Below are 25,510 nucleotides of genomic sequence, written 5' to 3' on the forward strand. Positions count from 1 at the left end.
GGCGGCGAGAGGAATGGGGCGAGCCAGCAGGGGCCGGGCTCTCGTCAGGACGGCGCCACGGCGTGGAGAGAAGTCCGTGCTGTCAGAGCCCGGGGTGTCAGAGGTCTCTTCCGTGACAGGAGTGACTATGAAGAGATGCCCCTGCAGAACGGCCAGGCCATCCGGGCCCAGTACAAGGAGGGCTCCGAGAGCGACTGAGGCCCGGCCACCCGCCCCTGCGAGCGCGCCCCGGCCTGCCTTCCCCGGACGCGTCTGACACGCAGAGACGCCCTGGCCCTCATTCGTTTACACGTTTGAAAGGAAAACCAAAACTGAGGGCTAATTTAAATGTTGGGCCTAAATTTACCGTCACACTGACAGGAAGAGAGGCCCTGACAAAAAATTTTAAGACAGCCAAATAATTTTTTCAGAGATTCCAGATGATGAAAGACAAGCTGTTTTCAATGTTAAGAAATCATTCCTGTTCTTAATAGAGAGAATTACGTGCTTTAAAAAAAAGTTTGCTGATTTTGAGTTCCCGGAAGGCCTTTGTGAATGTGGCCTGCAGCATGGTGGCGTTCCCTCTTCTCGCTTCCTTTCTCCCCTGCCCCATGGCACCAGTTGTCGACCCTTCAGAGGGAAGCCCATTTCTGAGGCTGCCCCACGAGGGTGTTCCTTCCCCGCAGGCTGTTGAGGGGGCGAGGGAGGCTGGGTGGGCAGGTTTGAGGTGAAGACTGCCACCAAAGCAGAGCCAGGGTCTCGGGAGTTCTGAAGAGGGTTCGACAGGGTTCCTTAAGGATTGACAGGTCGTCAGCTCAGCTCCGGTTGACAGGGAAGGGTCTCACTGTCAAGAGTCTTTTAGAGGCCTGTGAGCCTTACATCGTGAATATGGATGAGGCCCTTGTGGGTGGGGTGGGAGGAGGGTACCCATGAAATTCCAGTGAGCAGTAGTAACTCTATTAAGGACGATATTCCTGTAGAGCTTTTTTTTTTTTTTTCCCCCAATAAAAGCTAAACAAGTGACTGATAACAATACTACAGATTCATTATTGCCAAAAACTTCAGCTTCACATTTGGAAACTAGGTGCAAGAAGGTAACACATTTTTAGATGGTTTATGGAAGAACATCTCTGGGGAGAAGGTAACTTGTGGGGAATCATTCCTGCCCTGTGAGCCTCACACGGTCGTCAGGTAAACAGGTGAACTGCTCTGCGTAAGTGCTGTCTGGAGCTGCTGAATCCAGAAGGCCCTGGAGACCCCCAGCTCCTTTCTGTCAAGGCCAAGTGTGGGAGGTGGAGCTGTCTCCTCTGCCTTTCCTCTGGCGTGCACACTCATCTCTTGAACGGTTCACCTGTGAGCACTGCAGACATCCCGATGCCTGCCATCTGGGCAGACACAGCAGGTAGGGACGTGGTTGTTCCACCCTGCAAACAGCACCTCCACTGTCTCCATCTGCGCATCGGCTCTCCAACTACCATGCAGAGCTCAAACGATAGTCCACTTCAGGTAGCGCCGGGGCCTTAGAGAGCTTCATGAAAGACTATTTATTATGACTTCGTACTTTTCTTCTTAATTTAACGTACCTTTAATATGGATTCCATTTATATTTGTTTTTAAAACCCTGTAAATAAGAAAGTTTGAATTCAAAGATTTGTGTTGTTGCAAGGCTAATTCAAGTTTACATGGTTTTTACATCTGCAATGATGTGATTCTTTTTTTGATTCTGTATATTCAGAGATATTAAAATTTTTTTGTCACCAAACTTACTTCTATTAAGACTCACTATAACTAATTTTATGTAAACTGATGAAAAGTTACTTGTGCTGATTAATGTATTCTAGTATGTTCTAGTATGTTAAATTTTAATTGTTATAACTGTCCATAATTTGGAATGTTTTTTATCAGTAATTGTAAAGTATCTGAGGCATTTAGCTGTACACATTAAGGCATTTTTACAACTTATCCTTGTCCTGTAGTGTAACTGTTAACTGATGATTGATCTTTGTACGTTGATTCTTGATAGCATCAGGTCAGTGAAATGAAAAATAAGGGAGTATTTATTAACTTTCTGTAACTAGGTTGGGAACAAGGAAGTTATAAAAGAAAGTACTTTAGGGGGAAATGGTTCTTTATTAAATCATGCATTTTCAATTTATCTTCTCTGGTGTATCATATATGTCAACATATTACATCTTCCATGTAAAAATGTGCTTCAAGTATATAGCATTTAGCATGTGCCACAGGTACTAGGTTATAACACTAAAGTCTGCCAGCAACCTTAGATGGTAGCAAGAAAATTATTATTTTTTTGGTCTTGGAGGGTTATCAGAGTACTATAAAATTAAAAATCCAAAGGGCTGACTTTAGTTCTTCCATGGTAATGGTGTGAATAACATCATCTTGGGGATGATTTTTCATACTGGTCTAGTCTGGGGAACCTGGAAGATGACCACAGGCCTTTCTGTTTCCCTAGAGAGAGCTTCATTATCCATGAGGATAAAGGTCCGCTTGATTTATTATTAAATCATTAAAGCAGCACAGTGATGCAGTTTTCTCTCTTAAGCCCCATTTGAAAGGCTAAAGAAGGAGATATATAAAATATATTCAAGGTTTGTAAGATTGTTCCTGTACATAATTACAGATTGCAGTCAAAGTTCAGATTCAGTATGTGAAGCCAGCTTGCTAAATGGGCAGGTTACAGGACAGATGTCACCAGCCTCAAGTATTCTGTGAACTGTTTACTCAAGGTAGAGTTAATGTTCAGTATGTTATGACGTGGTCAGTAGCTTATTTCCTGGAATCCCCTTCACAGGTAGAAACACTGAAGCTTAGAGAAGGGGTGATGAAAAGGGACATCTCGTTGAGGACTGGATGTAGGACCCAGGAATGTACTGCCAGACTATGAAACAGGATTTTCTGCTACTGAAAACTGCCTTTTTACAAAAGGACTGTAAATGTTTGTAAAATAAAACAACTCTAAATCTTAGGCTCAATGGGAAAGCTAGAGCTGAATATTAGACCTTGGAAGTGCATCAGCGAGCACACTACCCTGGGTCACAGAACGATCACTGTAATCAGAAGTCAATAAACGTTTATTTACGGCAGATTCACACTGTGGGAGTGGCTTCATTGAGACTGTGTTTCTCTGGTTTTTCTTCAAATCGTGTGAATCTTTAGCCTTTTACTACCATTCTGGTGGATGTTAGCACACTGTTAATATTTGATCCTGTTTATGTACAGTGGCTTCCTGTTTGCGTGTGGCGTTAAGTTGACCGTTAGGCACTTTAGGGACGAGAGCAGGGCTTTTTCCACTTCAGCAGGTGATGCAGAGGTGTGTCTATTGTCGTGTAAACGTGGCCCTGGACGAGCCCTGAAGGCGAGCTAAGACCAGGGTTTGGGCCCTGGCTATATAACTTTAAATCAGATAACCTCTCAACACCTTTTTCTGACTCGTTAATGGGCTAATAATTGTGGACCCAAATGAGTCACTGTGAAAACACTGCGTAAGCAGTGAAGTACTAACACGTGTTCGTTGTGACTGCTGCTGAACGACTGATGCCTAGAAGCTGCTGTGCTGCGGGTTGGGCGCAGGCCGAGAGTGTGGCTTCAGGTCCTTTGGCTAAAAGGACAGTCCAGCCTGCCCACTTCCTGCCCCTGAAGCTCCAGAAGAGGAAGGATCTGAGAGTGAAGAGTGACTGATGCTCGGGGCAGAAATCCAACCAGGACACCGCAGAGCAGCCAAGAGCCCCCAGCCCCCGGGTGGCCAATCAGCACATTGACTGTACTGGAGAGAACCAAAGCAGAGCTGCAACCTTTCCTGCTCTTTTTACAGTTCAGTTCTAAAGCCAGTAGCTAAATATGGAGAATTCACCTGTGATACTATTTAGACAATGAAGAACACACACTTTAAATTGGAATAATTTATTATTCTAACAAAAAGTACAAAGTATGGAAAATTAGTGTATTTGAATCGTTTCAGAGAGTAGAGAAAGTTTCACACTAGCAGACTTCGGCTTTTAGCACCTTTGAGAAGAAACATTCAGAGTTAAGACAAGTGGCAGGACAGGCTCCAGACTACCTGTGATGACGACGCCTCTGACTTGGTGTGCAGGTCACAGAGAGCAGTGTGGTTGTTTCTTTTCTCTACATGTTGAGAGTGCCACAAAAACACACTTAGGATGAGAAAGATGATCGCTGAATAGCTGGCTGGTGGTTAGAAGATGGGAGGGAAGGGGTGCGGTGGAGGGGGCGGGGCGGGGCTGTCAGATGGACAGTCCGAAGGCGCTGACGATGCAGTACATGGTCTTGTTCTCCCAGCGCACGGTGCAGCTCCCTGCAGGGGGAAGGAGGCAGGCCGCCCTGAAAACCCGAAGAGCCGGGCCTTCCGAGTTCTCAGGATCAGGCCAAACACTCAGGACTCAACTCTCTGTAGCCAACAAAGAAGGTCGGCCCGTCTCTCTTCTATAAAACGTTTTGAAAGGTGACTCTAATAAATAATGCACTCAAAGACATGCAACAACCAACCCATATTTCCTAAAACACGGCTTTGAATAGTCTAGGTGGCAGCAGGGTCCCTCGGGGACGTGCCGGGGACAAGCCTTCCAGGGAAGGAAAACCTACCGTCGGTGGAGCTGTCCCAGAAGCATGAGCTTGCCGTGTGCAGGCCCGCTCCGTTCTTCTGCATGATCACACAGGTCACTACAGAAAAACAAACTTTTATTAGAGGAATCTGCTTGGCAACACACATTCTTCTCTGTCCTCATATGTGTAGTAGATCACGTGGCTGACGTTCAAAATGAAAATGATTGTAGGGGTAGAGCGCCTGGTCCTAGGAAGCTGACACCTCACCACGCGCTTACTCTAAAAGCAGTGGATTTGAAGTGCTGTGACGTCCAGGGACGTGGTCCGCAGTCGTTCCCACAGCCACGCGGCCCAGGTGGGTGTGCACAGGCCGGTGACATGATCCTCCAGAAACCGCCTCTGCTGTCTCCTCTCCCACACTCCCTCTCAGCGGTACTTAAAGAACCACCACCACCATCAACCAGAAGCAAAGGTGCGTTACCGATGTACTTAAATGGCTTCCCCAGCTTGGTGAGCTGGCTTAAGGTCTGTTCCACTACGTTTGTGGTCCACTGATTGACTTTGCTGTGCTGATAGGCGTTGCCACCGATGGCACTTTCTATGGCCTGGAAGACAGAGCACAGCTGGTCACTGTCAGCACAGCACCCCTTCCGGCCGCTCCTGAGGGCAGCGCAGTGAGCACTGCGCCCTACGACCTGCGAAGTTACACTCTGCATGAGGTGAAAGTAAGCTTGTTGGGAACCATGAGGACTCCTTTGTCAACATACCTTTTAACCGTATCATATCCCATTCGAATGCTTTATCTTTCACTTTTATTATCATCTTTAAATTTTTGGCTGCAATGGATCTTAGTCGCAGCACTTGGGATCTTTGTTGCAGCGTGTGGGTCTAGTTACTCCATGGCACATGGGATCTTAGTTCCCCAACCAGGGATCGAACCCATGTCCCCAGCAATGGCAGGCAGATTCTTAATCACTGGGCTATCAAGAAGCCCCTTTATTCATTTTAAATGTTTATTTATCTATCTTTGGCTGTGCTGGGGCTTCGCTGCTACACGGGCTTCTCCGCTAGTTGGGACGAGAGGGGGCTACTCTCTAGTTTCGGTGCTTGGACTTTTCATTGCTTCTCTCCTTGTGGCACGCGGGCTCAGCTGCTCTGGCTCCCGGGCGCTAGAGCAAAAGCTCAACAGCTGTGGCACCCGGGCATGGCTGCTCCTTGGCGTATGGGATCGTCCCAGATAAGGGATCGAACCTGTCTCCTGAACTTGCAGGCCGACTCTTTATCACTGAGCCATCAGGAAAGCCCTCATTATTCATTTTTTAAAAATATGTAATTATATAGCATCTGTCAAATTTTTTAAACATTCTGACTGAATTTAATGTTTGCTGTTGTGATTAATTATCTAGAGATAAGCAATGCATTTTCTTCCCACTGAAGTTAGAAAATACTTCCCTTTGCCTATTGCTTTCTTAAAAGTACAGTAGATAGAGGAATCTTTGTGGGTTGTATAATCAACAATGTACAAACCTATCCAGATAATCATGTATTTACAAATACTTCCTTTATTCAGCATTTTCTGGTAATGTTATCACAGAAGTATGTTTTTCAGAAAACTAAAGAACTGCTCTATCCCAAAACCTTATTTAAGCTTGTGACACATTTTTTATTATGAAATTCCTTGTTTTCTCTTCTGCACTGTATTCTGGGATGGTTCATGCTGTGTGCTTCAGGGGTTATTCAGGAATACACATGATCCCTGGCCTCACCTCTTGGTGAAGTTGGTAGTGAGAATATTCCTATTCTATGATTTTCTGGGCCTTTTATCCTGATGCCTGTCCTGGTTTCAGGGGACAAAGGTATTAACAGGTCTGGGCTCAGCTTTGTCAAATGGGGCTTCCCAGATGGCTCGGTGGTAAAGAATCCACTTGCCAATGCAGGAAGTACAGGAGACTTAGGTTCAACCTCTGGGTCGGAAAGATCCTCTGGAGGAGGAAATAGCGACCCATTCTAGTATTCTTGCTGGGATAATCCCATGGACAGAGGAGCCTGGCAGGCAAGTCCGTGGGGTCACAATGAGTTGGACACGGCTGAGCGAGCAGCTCTGTCAAAGTGGGGGCTGTGCTCAAGCTAAACCCCTAACTCTAGCCATTCTCTCCACATTCACTTTGGAATTCACTGTTTTTCAGGGAGGGAGGAAAACCTTCCTAGAATTTTGGACCCATCCAAGTTTACTATGCAGTACTTAACAATAGCTTGAGCACGGAATTAACCTACTGCCCAGGGGCAGAAAAAGCTGCTGAAGTGAGTGAGCGGGTGATCAACGAGAAAGGAACACTGACTGCAATGTTACTTGTGCTTCCAGGGAGACTGGGAAGCTCTGGCTGCAGTTGTATCAAACTTGCTGCCTGGCAACCAAGTCAGTTCAGTTCAGTTCAGTGGCTCAGTCGTGTCTGACTCTTTGCCACCCCATGAATCGCAGCATGCCAGGCCTCCCTGTCCATCACCAACTCCCGGAGTTCACTCAGATTCACGTCCATCGAGTCAGTGATGACATCCAGCCATCTCATCCTCTGTCATCCCCTTCTCCTCCTGCCCCCAATCCCTCCCAGCATCAGAGTCTTTTCCAATGAGTCCACTCTTCGCATGAGGTGGCCAAAGTACTGGAGTTTCAGCTTTAGCATCTTTCCTTCCAAAGAAATCCCAGGGCTGATCTCCTTCAGAATGGACTGGTTGGATCTCCTTGCAGTCCAAGGGACTCTCAAGAGACTTCTCCAACACCACAGTTCAAAAGCATCAATTCTTCGGTGCTCAGCCTTCTTCACAGTCCAACTCTCACATCCATACATGACCACGGGAAAAACCATAGCAACCAAGTCAAAGACTGCAGAAAACAGGTGAGACCCAAGGAGACTTCCTAACAAACCAACTCCACTTCTCACAGTTCTAGTGAAACTCACCCACCTTCCTGCTCCCCACTGTGTTCCTAAGAAACACTGTAGTTTGAAAAACAATGAAAAGCAGAGTGTTATAGATCCTGCAAAGCAACTAGAAAATGATGCCTCGTGTGGAATACTGTATATGGCAGAACAAGATCACTTCGCCTTTTAATCACTTTGCTTTTTGATGATGTTCACAAAAATAGGTTGGAGTTCTTTAATCACTCTGGCATTTGTCAATAACTTGCATTAACAACAGTTTGCATTAAAGTCAACTCCAAATCATACAGAAAACTTCAAATGGTATTGTTCAACTGAGATCATCTAATGACCGTCTTTGAGCCACCGGCTTCACTATGTGCTCAAGGTACAGGGGTCTGGGGAAACAACCGACCAGGAAAACTGTTTCTGGCCTCAGTCCTGCCCTGGCGCTCTCCCCAGTGCCCCGCACTAGTCCAGACACCCCCACCTCCCTACAAATCCCTCAGACATACCAGGACATTCCTTACCACAGGGCCCTTGCACTTGTTCAGTCTGGAATATCTGTTCCCCTCTTTTCACTAAGTTAACCCAAAAAGCCTCTTGAAAATGAAAGAGGAGAGCGAAAAAGTTGGCTTAAAGCTCAACATTCAGAAAACAAACATCATGGCATCCGGTCCCATCACTCCATGGAAAATAGATGGGGAAACCGTGGAAACAGCGTCAGACTTTATTTTTTTGGGCTCCAAAATCACTGCAGATGGTGACTGCAGCCATGAAATTAAAAGACGCTTACTCCTTGGAAGAAAAGTTATGACCAACCTAGATAGCATATTCAAAAGCAGAGACATTACTTTGCTGACTAAGGTCCGTCTAGTCAAGGCTATGGTTTTTCCAGTGGTCATGTATGGATGTGAGAGTTGGACTGTGAAGAAGGCTGAGCACCGAAGAATTGATGCTTTTGAACTGTGGTGTTGGAGAAGTCTCTTGAGAGTCCCTTGGACTGCAAGGAGATCCAACCAGTCCATTCTGAGGGAGATCAGCCCTGGGATTTCTTTGGAAGGAATGATGCTAAAGCTGAAACTCCAGTACTTTGGCCACCTCATGCGAAGAGTTGACTCATTGGAAAAGACTCTGATGCTGGGAGGGATTGGGGGCAGGAGGAGAAGGGGATGACAGAGGATGAGATGGCTGGATGTCATCACTGACTCGATGGACATGAATCTGAGTGAACTCCGGGAGTTGGTGATGGACAGGGAGGCCTGGCATGCTGCGATTCATGGGGTCACAAAGAGTCGGACACGACTGAGCGACTCAACTGAACTGAACCCTATGTTTGGGGCTTCCCCGGTAGCTCAGCTGGTAAAGAATCTGCCTGCAATGCAGGAGACCCTGGTTTGACCCCTGGAGAAGGGATAGGCCACCCCCTCCAGTATTCACGGGCTTCCCTGGTAGCTCAGTTGGTAAAGAATCCGCCTGCAATTTGAAAGATCTGGCTTAGATCCCTGGATTAGGAAGATCCCCTGAAGGAGGGCATGGCAATCCTCTCCAGTATTCTCGCCTGGAAAATCCCCATGGACAGAAAAGCCTGGTGGGCTACAGTCCGTGGGGTCACAAAGAGTCAGAAACAACTGAGCAACTAAGCACAACACACACAGGAACCCTCCTCTTCTGTTTCCTCCAGATCCCAGCTCTGAGCTCACTAGATGGGTTAATCCCTCGCAGTAGCACACAAGGAATGCAGTGTGATTATCTGATGAATGTCTGCCCTCCCCTCCCCATTTTGTAACCTCTCTGGGTGTCAGTCCCCTGCATGCACCCTTGACATGTATTTTTGAATGAACAAGCCCATTCTTATCATCTAAAGGGGGTACCATGGTCAATAGAGTGGATGGTTTAGGAATGTAAAGAAAAAAAAAAATGAGCCCCAAGTGTAGCAACAGGTCTTGAGTGACTAGAAGTTGTTCAATTTTTTAATATTTACTCTTCATTAAACATTAGAAATATTTATTTGTATATCATGAGTCTTTTATGCTAAAAGGTTATAGAACCAAGCCTTAGTGACAGTCAATAATAATGCCAGTATATAAAACTTCCTGTCTCATTCAAAATATATAATTTACATAATATGGGAGTAATTCTTATCTAGATATTCATTGAAGTAACAACTGTTATTTGAAATGCCAAAACACACAGGCTCAGCTGAAACATTTCCAAGATAGTATTTAAAACACATTATTTTCACTCATATAGGCCATTAATCAAACATTCAAAAAGGAAGCACTTCTCCTCTTACCTCCTTTACGATGTTGCTCACTTCATCAACAACAAAAGCAGTCTGTAAGGGAAAAAATTAGTTAAGCCCGATTGATTTAAAAGATCCTTTGCCACTGCATTGATTAATCCAAATTTAGGTAATGAATATAATTTAGAAATAATCTAAATTTAAAATATAATTTAAAATATAATTTTAAAAATAATCTAACCAGGCTGTTCATTTTACTGAGGAAAACATTAAGTAGCTCTGAGGACCACAGAGCTAGTGAGAGGCAGGAGACTCAGGGTACACGTATATAGTTTCAAGGTTTTTTGGGATTTTTTTAATTATGCCATGACCCATAAGACTAAGTTCACTTTAGATCTCAACCTGTCCATCCATTTCAGCTGGCTGCGAGGATCATTAACAAATATGGAAGTTCAATGAGTTACTTGACTTTTGTATGAATTAACTCTTTTCCTAACGTAAACTAATCAGGAGGTTTGAAACTTAAGACGTTTTGGATTTTGAAACCACTCTTAGTGGTAAAATTTACAATGACTTTCCTATTTCTGGTTATTATTTTCCTTCTCAACTGTGTCCGGCTTCAGGACTATACAGTCAGCTGAAGGCAAGGGGGTTCTCAGCCAGTATGTCAAGATGAACTGGGAGGTGGGCTGTCAGCAGTCAGAGTTTTAGTGGTTTTCTTTCTTTTTACATGGGGTGCATCCGAATGGGTACAAGGTCCCCTGAGTCCAGGAACCTCATTTCCTGAGCTCTGTAAGCGCTTTCCAGGGGGCAGCCCCGGCCCTCAGCCCCAGTGCATCCTGGTGGGACAAAGGCAGAGAGGTGGGCAGGGAGTGTTCTCCCCCGCTGGGCTGCTGACCACGAAGCCCAGTTCCAGCAATGGCCCTTCCTCTGCAGGAGAGTCAGGAGCTGACTGCCTGAAGCCCCTCACCCACTGTGGTCAGAAATCATGCCTGGAGACAAAGCCAGCTCACCAAGGTAACGAAACTCTGTAGTATCTTAAATTACTTCTCCAAGTTTAAAAGATCCTTCCAAGAGGCCTCAGTGGTTCTAAACCATACAAGAAAGTCCCTGTGTGAGTTTCCATGCGGTTAAAATATGAGAAAGGGTGAGGGGCATTTCAGTGGACTTTTAGTGGAAAGTACAGCAGTTGTACAGAATCCACTGGCAGTTTCAGCTTCTGCAGGAAAGATGAACGGAGCAGAGTTACAAAGATGCCAGTGTCCACGTGAAGTTAGGTGTCCACGTGAAGTTAGCAGACGTGGGGGTCAGGTCTGTTACTGTAGGTCAGTAAACAGGGAAGGCAGGCCTACTAGAGAGAAGACAGTCATGGTCTCAGCCTCCAGGGCTTTATCTTATGTAAAACACACACCATTCTGTTCAGCCCCTTCATTTCTCAGATATGCAGTTGAGATCTGGAATAAGGAAGTCACTGAGCCACCTCCTTGGTGAGGGCCAGAATGAGAAGGCAGAGTATTAAAAACTCCGGTTTAAAGGACTTCCTCTATATTTCCTTTCTCAAAGTTACTCAATAATTCCTGTAATACAAGCCATTCTCCAATGACTGCAGTTGACAGGGAAAAGCTGTTCCCTGGCCACCTGCTCCTGAACTGTGGCTTCTCCCTGAACATTCCCTAGGTTGCTACCACCCTTCGGACACTGATGGTGACACTATCATAGAAGGTTCGTGCTGGTTGGGAAGGCTGCCTAATACACAGGGCTCCATTTATTTGTACTTCAATCAGAACTATTTAGCGAGAAGAAAAGGGGCAACTATTCTGTGAGAGCAACAGCCATCAGCTATCATTCCCTGAATGCTCGTCAGACGGAAGGAAAGCCAGGACACAGCACACGTTGTTACAGTGAATACCTTCTGCCTGGCAAACAGCTGTATGCTTTACCCGACTTCTTCAATGGGGCAATGACTACCCGCCCCACCATCCCACCAAAATCGGAGCTATCGGACTGTCTTCTCAAATGAAATGTGAGTGACGGTGGCCACGGTGGGCGTGTGCACAGCGTGGAGAGCAGGAGAGGAACCCAAGACAAAAAGGCAGGTTCTCGCGGGCGCGTCTGCCTGCTGCCCGTGGCCAGAGCAGCAGCGGTCCAGGACTGGGGGCCCCTTGGGGAGCTGTAACTGGGGGTGCGGGTCAGGTGTGCATGTCACTCTGGAGACTCGCAAACATCAGCCGGCAGACTCACACGCGGCCTTCAGCTCCCCCATCTGCCTGGGCAGGGGTCTGCTCTCGGAGTAAAGGGCGCGAGTGACGGCCGGGGTCGGGGGGCGCGGGGGGCCGGGGGCGCGGAGGGCCGGGGGACGCAGGGGACCGGGAGACGCAGGGGGTCCGTGGACGCAGGGGTTCGGGGGCGCGGAGGGCTGGGGCGCGGGGGGCCGGGGGCACGGCAGAGGCGATCCCCGGGGGATGTTGCGCCGCCGGAGGAAGGCGTCCGGGCCTGCGGAGCCCGCTCCCGGAGGAACGACGGGAGGCGCGCCCCCTCCGCGCCCCCGGCCCCCGGGCAGGGCGAAGACGCCCGGAGTCCGCCAGGCAGTGGGTCACCCCGAAGCGCTCGGCGGGGCGCCGGGAACGGCCACCGCCGAGGCCCAGAGGCAGCCCGGGCGCCCGCACACGGCCCTGGCTGCCCCCGCCCGTCCCCGCCCGTCCCCGCCCTTCCCCGCCCGTCCTGTAGCCCACCGGGCGTTACCTCCTCGGCGGCCTGGTAGTCTTCCATCTTGCCGCCCGCGCGTCGCCACCGCCTCCCCAAGTGGAGCTCGCTGCGCAGGCGCGCTCAGACCCCGCCCCCGCGCTCAGACCGCGCCCCCTCGCTCGCGCCCCGCCTCCTCTAGGGCACCGCCCTTTCCCTCGGGCCCGTGTGCCCCCGGGCACCCGCAGTGCCCGCGGGATGGGACCCGCCCCTCCTCCCGCCGTCAGGGAGACGCGCGTCTCCTCTGGGACACCTTCCCTCCACCAGGGTGTCCCGGCAGCTCCCTGGACAGTTCAGTTCAATCGCTCAGTCGTGTCCGACTCTCTGCGACCCCATGGACTGCAGCACGCCAGGCCTCCCTGTCCATCACCAACTCAGTGGAGTTTACTCAAAACTCATGCCCATTGAGTCGGTGATGCCACCAAACCATCTCATCCTCTGTGGTCCCTTTCTCCTCCCGCCTTCATTCTTTCCCAGCATCAGGATCTTTTCCAGTGAGTCAGTTCTTCGCATCAGGTGGCCAAACGATGGGAGGTTCACCTTCAGCATCCGCCCTTCAAATGAATATTCAGGACTGATTTCCTTTGGGACTGACTGGTTGAATCGCCTTGCTGTCCAAGGGACTCTCAAGAGTCTCCTCCAACAGCCTTAGCTAAAACAAAACAAACTGGAAAAAGTCAGGCCGGGAGGGGAAGGGCTGTCCTGGCCCCTCCCTGAAGTTGGATTCCTTTGAACAAGCAAGTGGGTTTGGACACCTAGTAACAAATTGTAAAGTGATTTCGGAACATGATGGGCTGTCTGAGATATTGTTTGCAGCCCCCTTGGGGGTTCCAGAATTAGGAAACTTTAGATTTGAATGAAGTTTACCTTTGGGGAAGTAGGTTTTCCATATAATTTTTTTTTCTCCCTTCAAGTACCATTAAATAAGGTAGAAAATGTAAAATGCTGCACACTTCCTGGCAGCCTTAACCAGAATGATCTAGGCATACCTTTAACTTGTAGACAAGCGTATTTATAAAAAGTAGTGGTTGCCCTGGGCAGTTCTCAGCAGCTCTCCAAGAAGGGCTGGGATAGATGTATCAGCTGGCACATGATCTGAGGTTAAAACCTTTGACTTTGGGGGCTACATTTTCTGTTGTTTTTACCACACCCTCTCCAAAGCCCAGTAGCTAAAAACCACTCCTAGGAAGGGTTTGACCACCGGACCCTGACACTTGGCAGAATTAAGCTGCAGCACCCACATTCAGTTCATCTGCAACCCTTGTTTCTACGCTATAAAAGCTAAGTTCCATGCTGGCAGAAATCCAATTGATTCACTAATGGATCCCCTGCCCCTTCAATTGTACCTGGCCTGTGGTAAGCACACAATTAAAAGGTGTTAAAAGAATGATTTTCCCACACATTAGTTCTGCTTCTTACGCAGTTGCAGACTGGGAGTGGAGGAAAAGGCAATCACCTTCCTGATTTGTGGGGAAGGGGAGAGGGGAGGGTGAAAGACACAAGGCTGCCTTGCCCTGGACACCTGACCTGACCGAGAGGACCTGCTGGGTGGCGACAGGCTGCTCTCTCACACCTGGTTTCTGCTTCTCTGATTCTGGCTTCCACTCACTTTTCCCAGTGTTTCAGCCTCAAGCCTCAGTCTACACGGGATGCTAAGCCTGCCATTTCCGTGTTTTGTCTTCCCCACATCTAGCTTCTCCTGAGATCCCAAGATCTCTTTTTAGGTGTCCTTCTTGGTCACTTGACCCCACCTGCCCAGTTCCAGCTCCTCAGCGGCGCTGCCCTCTTTAGCCAGGCAGGGGCCTTTTCCCTCTTCTGATTTTCTTCTGCTTCCATAGGGAGGCCCCATAGGCCCACTAGCTGAATTACGTGCAAAGCAGGAGCGGACAGGTTCTGAGTGAGGTTTGAGACCTCTTTTCTAAATTGTTCCACAGCCATTTAAGAATTTCCTGATTCAAGTGAACCTCCTGAAGGGCTGCTGGGATACGGCCTTGATAATGCTTTTGAATCACATGGACAGTATAATGTGTGCGCTCAGTCATCCCCAACTCTGCAGCCTCATGGACTGTGGCCCTCCAGGCTCCTCTGTCCATGGGATTCTCCAGGCAAGAATACTGGAGTGGGTTGCCATTTCCTACTCCATCTTAAGTTCTATTGTGACTGAAAGTCACCAGCATGTGCATAAATCAACAGAAAACACGTGAATGTGAACTGTTTAAAAACTTGACATGACTTCAGCGTATCTGCATTGGTCCCACTCTCCAGGTTTAACTGTCAAAGAATATTCATTCAGGGATCTTAATACACGTCGTAGTTATATTGAGTCTGCCCCAGAAATGGACGAGTTGGTCTGTTTATCTTCAGGGCTGTGTGTTCACTTAGCATGCATGCAGTGAGCCCTCACTTTGTGGCAATCTGTGAGCTTCAGTGGAAGTTGCAGAGTTGACTAGGATATGGCCTCTATGGAAAAATTTGAAAATCGGATTTCCGTCAGTGCTAGGACTTGAATTCTCTAGGCTCAGCGATGTTGTAGTGCTTGGGAAAACGCAGTGCAAGTGTTATGTTCTGCCCAGTTGATGCACACTTTGTTAGGGCTAAGGAATTTAAAATCACCGTGGCAGCTGGCAGGTGACTAGCACTTCTGCTCTGCCAAGAGTCCATCAGAAGTCCTGGAGTATAAACACACTGACTCAGAACTGCTCATGAATCTCTCGTTCTCAGCCGTATTTTAGAATAATGTTAAGTTTTTGTGCAGTCAGTGGATTGGATCTTGGGTTTGTTTTTCAATTTGGGGCTTAGCCATAGGTTGGCAGGTGTTGTGTGCTTTCTTTCTTTCGAGTGGACTCTCTTAAATACACTCTTTGGAAATAAGGATTGGTATTGTCAATGCCTTATTTAGCAAGTGTGAGCCTAATAATCCTAGCCATGTCACCTCAACAAATGATATCCACAGCCACAGTTGTGTCTCCTGGTGTTGTCTGGGCTCTGCAGCCCTTTGCCATCCAAATCTTATCCTGTGTATGTTCGAGGTTTTCCTTCCTTTTCCTGAGGTTAGGGGTGAGTTACTGAGATGTACAGTGGAGTCATGCCAAGTCACTAATAATGATGATACGTATGATGATGAAGACAGCAGTTGCAAAACCCTCTAGTCTGAGGACTGTAATGTTATAATGGAGAAGAAAATAGACTTGTGTCTAACACACATCTAAGGTGAGAATCGTGTGCTGAGAAATCGCGTGCTCACAAGAAGAGCTAAGAAATGCCTATGTTTAGGTCTGCTGCCATCTGCGAGACACAAGCACAGTGGGACTGAAACGCCTCTGTACCAACGGCGAGTGGCTGTTGCTCTGAACCCCCTGGGTCTCTCTTCCTCCCAGTCCTGGCCTCCACCCCTCATCCCCAAGACCCAACAACTAAAGGATAACTCAGGGCGCAGTAGCTGATTTTCTTTCCTTTTTTTTTTTTTTTTTAAAGTGAAGTATTTATTTATTTATTTGCTACACCATGCAGCATGTGGGATCTTAGTTCCCCACCCAGGGATCAAACCTATGCCCCCTGCTTTGGAAACACAAAGCTTTAACCACGGGATCACCAGGGAAGTCCTTGACTGGCTGATCTTCATGCTGTGATGGTTATGAAATAGTGTATCCATTCTGTGTATATGAAGTCATGCACACACTGCACCAGTCAGCATAGGCTAGGTTAGAGCTGCAGAAACAAATGACCCTAGACTCTAGGTGGGTGATGACAACGGAGGTGTATTTGTCGCTCACATCCATGACCATTGCAGCTTTGCTATGGCTCTGCCCCATGTCTTCTCCACGCTGGGACCAGGTGGATGGGGCAGCCTGACTCCAGAGTCACTGAGGGGGAGGGAAGTCCGGGGGACGGTGGTGCGAGTGCTGGTTAGGAAGGTGCTGCTCATAAGGGCACACATTTTGTCAATCAGAGCAGCTCCAGAGACGCTGCTCAAAATTCTTTTCTCGATAGGGATGAATTCACTTAGGGAGAATTTATCCAGCTGTTCTTATGATCTGTGTCATATTCCATCTGTACGCTGTGTGTGTGCTCTGTCGCTCAGTCATGCCTGACTCTTTGCAAACCCATGAGCTATATCCCGTCAGGCTCCTCTGTCTATGGGATTCTCCAGGCAAGAATACTGGAGTGGGTTGCCGTGCCCTCCTGCAGGGGATTTTGCCAGCCCAGGGATCGAACCCACATCTCTTGTGTCTCCTGCATTGGCAGGCGGGTTCTTTACCACCAGCGCCACCTGGGAAGCCCCCTATGTACACTATGCTTCCATGCAATTTACCCCCAAAAGTCCAGGCCAGTCTTGTTATAAGTTGACTCTTGAGTTAACAGCTGCTCTTTGAGCTGTGATGACACAGTCATTTACACTTGAGGTCAGTGAGAAACCTCTCGAAAAGGTGGGAACGTTTGACTAACTGAAGTCTCCAGTTTCCTTGGGGGTTTCCTTGCTTGAGTGAAACACTGCGGTAGCATAGCATGGTCTTTCCTCCAGCTAAAAACGTAAACTGTTGGCCTTCAAGAGCGCCTGGGTGTGGTTCCAGGTGGCTTTGTCCCCGGGGTCCTTGGTGACGTGGAGCTGATAGCCACAGAGGCTCTCAGCGCCCGCCCAGCCCACCGGAAGGAAAGAGAAGCACGTCAGTGGTTCTGAACTCGAAGAAAGCTTGACTTCCTTCCCCAGAGCGAGCTCCCCTGGTCTCCTCTCTTGAAGCTGAGGCAAAGGTAGGCTGAGCATCCGAGTCCAGCCCTTCTGGTGGGTTGTTTGAAGGGTGGGGTGGGTAGAGGTTACAGTTAATATAACTTCTCTTACGCTGATGACTTTGAAAATGTGGGGAAGAACAGCAATGAGAAATTGGACAAAGGATGACTTGTCATTTCATTGAATAGTATACATTGTGAACGTAGGCTAAGAATGATTTAAATGGAATGGAGGAATACTTTAGAGTTAATTAAGAAACCAATCCACACTGAAAAACACTCTCCCAAAGCTGTATGGTGTGAATTTTTTCAAAGGCAGTGATGAGCGTCGTTTGGTTTCCTTTTTGGCCTGTACATTCTTATACATACAGTTTATTACTATTTTGCTCTGAATTTACTTCACAGATTCCGATTTTTTTCATCCCCCATAATCTCTAGTCTGGAGGTGGACCATAAATATAATTTAAAAAATTTTTAAATTAAGTTAGCTGGAGTCTAATTTAAATGTCTTGCAATTCAGCTTCTTTAGCCCGGAATAGAACTTCTTGTCAAAAGGAGAGATTATGAGAAGAAAATACATGTTAGCGGTTAAGTATCTTACTGTGCTAAGTCGCTTCAGTTGTGTTTGACTCTTGTGACCCCATGGACTCTAGCCCACCAGGCTCCTTTGTCCATGGGAGTCTCCAGGCAAAAATAACTAGAGTGGGTTGCCATGCCCTCCTCCAGGGGATCTTCCTAATCCAGGGACTGAACCCACGTCTCCTGCATCGGTGGGCAGCTTCTTGACCACTAGTGCTACCTGGGAAGCCCAGATATCTACTAAGAAGTTAGAACTGGTATGAAAAAGATTATTTAGCCAAGACAGTAGAAGATTCTAAATTCTTAACTTTTCTGTCTAAATAAAGCATAAGGCTTTGGAGTTAAACAGACCCAGATTAGAGTGTGAGTTTAGGTAAGTTAATTGTTGCAAGCCTCACTCTGCTCATCAGTAAAATGGGTGTCTTGATGGCATAAGGCTGTAATGAGGACTGAGACTGTTCGTGCAAAGAACGTGTCAAGTCTTCTGGTCCAGAGTAAGTGGTAAATAAATAGTAGGTAAATAAATAGTACAACAAAAATTATAGCAATGATTATGAGTACTACCTCATGTAAACAACAAGGTATTAATATCAGTTCTCATTTCTTGATCCCTTCACAAGAAAAGATCAAGTTTAAGTCTGAAATGGGTTTCTATTGCAGTGTTTAGCTTTGATTCTGAAAAAGCACTTGGGTTTTTTTTTTTGGTGGCAAGGTATCTATGTGAATGAGAAAGCCTAGACTCCACCGTGAGTGGTGGGGGCCTTTCCAGAAGAGACTTCCAGGCCTCTCCTGTCTCGGTTTAATGTCAAGTTTTCTAGACTTAAGCCCACATATGCACAATGTCATATATTAAGGACAGAGTTTTGAGGGACCTGAAGCTTATATGACACCTGGAGCCTTCTTTAAGGAAACAGATACTAATACAAGGTCAAGTCCGGGGCCTGGCAGGTGAGGCCTGAAGTCCGAGGTCACTGGCTTCTGAGAAAATCCACTTCTGGCTCAGAGACCAGAGACACAAAGAGTTTCTAAAGGCTCATCTCCATTCCCATGCCATTCCTGAGGGACACCAGGTGAATCTTCTCGCCTTTGTAAGAAGGAATCCGTCAAGCCTGTGAGCACCACCCTGCCTTCACCTGCTTCCTTAGTGTGGACGAACCAGTGGTCCCTGCAGCTGTTGTGGACGTCTGTGAGGACACTCCACGAGCTAAAAAGAGAGATGACACTTTCAGGTGGATCAGCGGGGTCTGTGGAGCCGCTCACCTTTCCCCTGCATTCTAGGTAGAAAGTACTGTGGCCATATTCAGAAAAAAAAAAAAGCAAACTGCAGCTTCTCAAGGAAATAGCTGTGGTAAAACACAGCAGCGGAGGGTGCTGGCTCTGGAGCGGGGCTGAGAGCAGGGGCTTGGCTGAGGCTTCAGCGCTGGGCTCGACCTCTAGCTTGAGTTGAAAGTCTGGCCGGAGATGACAGTGTTCACACGCAGGCACCTCGCCTGATCGCAGCGTCTCCTCTCCTGCACGGGCGGGGGTGGGGGCGTGGGGGTGGGGGCGTGGGGGTGGTTGATGCGCCCGTTCCTTTGATCCGATGACCAGCTGCTCACAGATGACCATTAGATGGAAGAGCCTGCAGATAAAGAGCGTTTCCTTTCCCGTCCAGCTTTCTCCTACTCGCCCCCGGGTTTCACATTTCTTGTACTTTTCTTCCCCTGGTCAGCTCTGAAAAGCCGAAGTCAATCTTGGCTGTTAGGCGGAGGGGAAAAAAAAAGCAAGCGTGGTTTCAGAATTCACACAATCAGATGTTCCATTTCTCTGGCAAAGGAGGGGTCCCACATGTTCCCCTTCGGAATGTCTTTCCCACACACTGCCCCCCACCACCAGCCATTTCTGCTCTCTCCACGCCTTCCCCTGAGCATTCTCTTCTGCAGATCCTTGTGTCTTTCTACTCACCCTGTCAAGTTGTCGCTTATTTGTTCACCTTCCCACTTCCTGGCTGGAATGCGAGCTTTTCAGTTGCAGAGAGGGGCTTCTGCTAATTTGATGTCCTCACTACCTGGCACCCGAGGGGCTCACAGAAGGCCAATGAAATCAGTGCTGTGAGTCAGTACACTGATCACCACCACCTAAATGCATTTGTCTGTATGCAGAGTTCCACTGGGATGCGGCATGACTGTCTACAGAGGAGATGGAAACGTGTGGACTGAAGCCCCGAGCTGGGTTTAGGAGGGGCCCCCAACCTCTGCTGCGTGTGTCCCTACTGATCCCAGAAAAGAGGCTTCAGTCCTGCTCTGGGGCCTTCCTGAAGGGGAGGACGGTGATCAGAAGGACTGCTTCCAATTCCTGCTTGCTTTCCTCCAGCCGTTGCTCTCGGACTGTACTGAGATAACTCCAGATCTAGGGTTTGATCTCAGGTTGTCCGACACCTGAACTGATGCTGAGATGGGATGGTTGGCTGTACAGTGCTTCCCCAAGTGGCTCTGGGGGACTTCTTCCTTCAGAGTGGCAATACACTGTAGGTTTTATTTATTTTTTAATTGTTAAGAAAAATTAGACTGATTGGTATGGTGGGATGCTGTAGAACAAAGGCAGTCACCATTACAAAATCACAAAAATGCAATCAAGAAAGGAGATTGGGGGCTAGACAGCTCCATGTGGGTGAAGACAGAAGCTGATGCCAGTGTTTGCAACCAAAACACAGTTTCAGAATTCTTTGGGTATGTGAGAGAGTGACTAAATAATATCGCAGAAAAACCGGGTCTGGGAGATTGTGAATTTCTGCATGAGATCATTAAAACAAAACACTTTTTAGCATGCTTCTCAGATGCTGAAATGACCTCAGATTTTCAGATGCTTTCCAGATTTCTGAAGCCTGGAGCTTTCCGAGATGCGTGCTGCTCGCTCACCTGACTGTGATCCTTCCTTCCGACTTGAATGCGTGCTTCCTGCTTTGCAAGCAAGCCCACGTGTCACAATAGTCACTGTGTTTCTCAACTCCAGCCAAACAGTAAGGACCTATTTGCTGGGTGATGAGGGATCGCCTAGAACCAGTGTCACCACTAGAAGGACACTTGAATCAGAAAGAAGTCAGAGTCGTGATAGGAAATATATGGAGGAAAAGGGGGCATGATGAAGGAGCAGTTAATTGTGCTTGAAAATTATGAGAAGGTTCCTGAATTAGCGGCGAATCGACCTGGAAAATTAACAATGAATGACGATGCTGATGATGAAACCGTTAGGTGGTGTTTCAGGGGACTCTGAAGAGCTCTTCTCCTTTATGTCTCAGCACAGAAAGAATTCAGCGAGAGGCAAAGTGGCAGATGTGTGTGTGCGCTAAGAGCTTCATTTCTGTCTGTCTCTTTGTGACCCCATGGACTGTAGCCTGCCAGGCTCCTCTGTCCATGGGATTCTCCAGGCGAGAATACTGGAGTGGGTTGCCATGCCCTCCTCCAGGGGATCTTCCTGACCCAGGAATTGAACTCACACCTCTTATGTCTCTTGCATTGGCAGGCAGGTTCTTTACCACTAGCACCACCTGAGAAGCCCAAAGTGATAGATAAGAAGTGATTTATTAGAACAGGAAACTTACAAGGCTTACAAGCGAGTGGGCAAGGGGGTACCATGTCCTGAGTATATAGTGGCTTAAACATTTTTATAATCAAAGGAAAAGTAGGGAGGGGGAGAAGGGCTTCTTTGTCTTTCTTGAGTAGATGTTGTGTTTCCATCATCAGCTCCTCCTCCAGATTGAGCAGGGGGTTTTTCTTGTCCCTACATGGTCAAGCTGTGTCCACAAATGATTGTTTTTTATGTGTGCGGAGCATGTGTTCTACTGAGCTCATTGGGCAGGATGTGGGTCTCATCCCACCATTGTTTTATTGTTTGGGGACATGCCTCATGCTTCTGTTGCACGATTTTGTTGCTAAGCAAGCCTGCTTGGTTTTGTGGTTAAGTAAACCTGCTTTCTTGAGTAACCATTAGCTTACTAATGGTTTTAGTAAGGGGGGGGGGTCTCCCATAGTTTTTCTACCTACAGTCCCCTAGTGGGATTAACTATTTAATCACCTACTTTGTTCCTTTACTCTGTCCCTATCGATACTGTTACTACTACCACAGTTAACATGTGTCAGTGGGTTGTTTATAATATGCTTTGCCACTGTGATCTAAGTACTTTCTGTGTCGGGACTTCCCTGGTAGTCAAGTGGTTTAGGCTGTGTACTCGCAATGCAGGGGACACGGGTTCAATCCCTGGTCGAGGAACTAAGATCCCACAGGCTGCGTGGCACAGCCCCCAAAAGAGTACTTTACATGCGCATTTAATGCTTACAGTGACTCTAAGAAGTGGATCCTGTAATGCTATCCAGTTTGAAAGTGAAAGTGTTAGTCGCTCAGTCATGTCCAACTCTTTGCATCCCCATGGACTGTAATCTGCCAGGCCTCTCTGTCCATGGGATTCTCCAGGCAAGAATACTGGAGTGGGTTGCCATATCTTGCTCCAGGGGATCTTTCCAACCCAGGGGTCAAACCCAGGTCTCCTGCATTGCAGGCAGACTCTTTTACTGTCTGAGCCACCTCCCTCTACTTTACAGCCAAGGAAATTAAATCCCAGGGAACTTGCTAACTTGCCCAGCATCTTCAAACCCCATCCTCCTCACTGCCTCTGAGTAAATTAGATCCTGGTAGGGACAGGGAAGAGCAGGAGCGACTGTGTGGAAAGAGAAGAGTACACGGGGTGTCCAGGGAACCATCTCGAATGTGTTTGCTGCGGGAGCGTTGGGGCGTTCTATGGGAACTGAGGATGCAGAAGTCGGAGGAGGCCAGATCAAGGAGGGTGAGAAAGACCTTGCTCATAGTTTAGAATTTGTTAATAGGCGGTGGGGACCTGGGCTCCTGTCCTGGGAGAGGAAGGACGCATTCCTGCCTCAGTCGTGTTCAGTGGCCTGTCCCTCACTCCAGAGATGTCCTGTCCTTTCTCAGACCAACTCCACTTCTCTGCCCAGGCTCAGCCGTGAACATCCTCCTGTCCTCTCCTGTCACCAGCCTGCCTCTGACTCACCATAGTGCCCACTGGGCCCCTCAGGTCGGTGGGCACAGCCAGACTCGGGCCCACTTGTCTCTGTGTTATAGATGCCACGCTCACCTCTCACTCCTTCAAGGAACATGCCAACTGATTTGCATAGATTTCATGGAATTCTTTGACCATCTCCATTTCAACTCATCCAAGAAATCAAAAGCCTGCAAGAGAGAAGTATGTTTGTGTTATCCCTGTTTTGAATAATATGAAAAATAAGCCAGTGTGGCTTCTAGTTCCCTGCTAGCATAGGTGACCGGAAATGGAATCCCTAAAGATGGACCTTAAGCTTGCTAGGCCACCAGGTGGATGGAATGCTTTCTCGGTATTTACCAAGAAAATATTTTTGGTATTTTCTGACTTTCTTGGTATTTACCATGGACCCATGCTGTTGCTGTTAAGTCGCTTCAGTCGTGTCTGACTCTGTGTGACCCCATAGACGGCAGCCCACCAGGCTCTGCTGTCCCTGGGATTCTCCAGACAAGAACACTGGAGTGGGTTGCCATTTCCTTCTCCAATGGGCCCATGCGACTTGCTAATTAACTCTGTCACCCCAGAAACCTCTATTGACTAGGAAGAGTTCACTACAAATAAACAAATAGACAAATAATTAAAAGAATAAGTAAATCGTCGTAAGTCTGGGGACACCTTGTCTTAGATAAACAGACTATAGGCTAAGAAGAATTTTAGTGAATTTGATCTTGAGTGATTTGGAACATGGACTACAGAGTAAAATCTCTGATTTGGCTGTTGCTGTAAAACTTAGAGAAATTTAAATGCCAGCATAACAGGAATAAAGTACAGACAGAGCTCCAGATTTTGTTCAAAAGGACTGAAAAGATGCAGTTGAAATAATTTGGATAATTGCTATTGAAAGAGAAACACTGAGCAATGTTAACCTGGAAATCAGACCTGGAATTGCACAAGCAAATTCACGATCAAGTTAAAAGCCCAGCACAACGTAAAACAACAAAAATAACCAACCAGTTCTCTATTTTCCCCATTCCATCCTCTAAATCACAATTATACGTGGAAAAAGTGAACAAGAGAATGATACACACAGTTTAATTTGTAAGTAACCCGAGAAATCATTGGATCCTCAATTTCAGTGGTTCTTAAACCCCAGAGACCCAATGCTCACTCTTTATAGGAAATATTTTGTAGCTCACCTTTTACTATCTGGAATTGAAATTCATGTAAAATATAATTTACCTTGCCCAACACCAACAACAATAATTCAATATCATTCCTGTGATGCAAGGAGAAATAAAGGGACATTAAATTATAAGAATATAATATATAATCACATACATTAGTTCAATTCAGTTGCTCAGTCATGTCCAACTCTTTGCAGACCCCATGGACTGCAGCACGCCAGGCTTCCCTGTCGATCACCAACTCCTGGAGCTTGCTCAAACTCATGTCCATCGAGTTGGTGATGCCAACTAACCATCTCATCTTCTGTCGTCCCCTTCTCCCGCCTTCAATCTTTCCCAGCATCAGGGTCTTTTCCAATGAGTCAGTTCTTCGCATCAGGTGGCCAAAGCATTGGAGCTACAGCTTCAGCATCAGTCCTTCCAGGGAATATTCAGGACTGATTTCCTTTAGGATGGACTGGTTTGATCTCCTTGCGGTCCAAGGGACTCTCAATATACACTACATTAAAAGACACAGTGAGGTTGTCCGATGTTCTCATACCTAGAATCACACTGATTTGTAGATCCGCATCTACAAATGCAGATCCTTTAGTGATTCAGATACTATTAATACAAGCCATGCTGCCCTACATGATGCCACTTGCTGAAACGGTAAGCAGTTCTAAATGAAACCAGGTACTGTCTTCCCTCAGTTTACACAACAGCTTCATTCTGGAAAACCCAGTATATTAAAACCCTGCAAAATATACTTTGTGTTTCTGTGAGTTAAATTCTATTATCAGATAATTATACCTTTTTCCTAGTTGAGTTATCTGGTAAGATAACCAATATTTGTATGGGAATGCAAGGTAATTCTTTGTCACTATGACAACTAAAACTACCCCACAAATTTCTAGACGGAAGCATGGGACTGCCCCCACTGAAAATCCTAAATGAATCCCAATAAGATGAAACACCTGTGGCTCTAACGTGTGGAAGGTCTAAGCCACCAAGTCAGTTGGAACACTGGGAGGACACTGGAAATCAAAGAGAAAACATCCTCCTAGGTTTCTGTGATATTGAGTTTTCCAAATTTGCTGGCATATTGAATACAGCACTTTCACAGCATCATCTTTTAAGGTTTGAAATAGCTCAGCTGGAATTCCATCACCTCCACTAGCTTTGTTCATAGTGATGCTTCCTAAGGCCCACTTGACTTCACACTCCAGGATGTCTGGCTCTAGGTGAGCGACCGCACCATCATGGGTCATTAAAATTTTTTTGTATAATTCTTCTGTGTGTTCTTGCCACCTCTTCTTAATCTCTTCTGCTTCTGTTAGGTCCATACCATTTCTGTCCTTTATTGTGCCCATCTTTGCATGAAATGTTCTCTTGATCTCTCCAGTTTTCTTAAGAGATCTCTAGTCTTTCCTATTCTATTGTTTTCCTCTATTTCTTTGCATTGTTCACTTAAGAAGGCTTTCTTATCTTTTCTTGTTTTTCTCTGGAATTCTACATTCGGATGGGTGTATCTTTCCCTTTCTCCTTT

General features: G+C 47.0%; 2 protein-coding genes across 4 annotated transcripts in view; one reads left to right on the plus strand and one right to left on the minus strand.

Moving 5' to 3' along the window:
* The window catches only part of TMEM181 (transmembrane protein 181), a 63,251-nt gene extending 60,185 nt beyond the window's left edge, over positions 1 to 3,066 (plus strand). For both annotated transcript variants that reach the window (XM_068984893.1, XM_068984894.1), the window contains exon 17: positions 120 to 3,066. In XM_068984893.1, coding sequence (XP_068840994.1) covers positions 120 to 198 — 79 coding nt within the window. In that variant the 3' untranslated portion in view covers positions 199 to 3,066. The remainder of the gene's footprint in view (positions 1 to 119) is intronic.
* Positions 3,067 to 3,933: 867 nt separating this feature from the next.
* Positions 3,934 to 12,518, minus strand: DYNLT1 (dynein light chain Tctex-type 1). Of its 2 annotated transcripts, XM_068985304.1 has the most exons (5): positions 12,463 to 12,518; positions 9,772 to 9,813; positions 5,042 to 5,165; positions 4,600 to 4,677; positions 3,934 to 4,312 (listed from the first exon to the last, which is right to left on the minus strand). In XM_068985304.1, the coding sequence occupies exons 1-5, from the start codon at positions 12,487 to 12,489 to the stop codon at positions 4,242 to 4,244; spliced, it is 342 nt and encodes a 113-aa protein (XP_068841405.1). In that variant the 5' UTR covers positions 12,490 to 12,518; the 3' UTR covers positions 3,934 to 4,241. The 2 variants fall into 2 exon arrangements, with proteins under 2 accessions (XP_068841405.1, XP_068841406.1); XM_068985305.1 differs by lacking the exon at positions 9,772 to 9,813 and having other exon boundaries at positions 12,463 to 12,489.
* Between the last annotated feature and the right edge of the window lie 12,992 nt (positions 12,519 to 25,510).

Source organism: Capricornis sumatraensis, chromosome 13, assembly GCF_032405125.1.
Source record: "Capricornis sumatraensis isolate serow.1 chromosome 13, serow.2, whole genome shotgun sequence".
In the NCBI taxonomy this organism is placed as follows: Eukaryota; Metazoa; Chordata; class Mammalia; order Artiodactyla; family Bovidae; genus Capricornis; species Capricornis sumatraensis.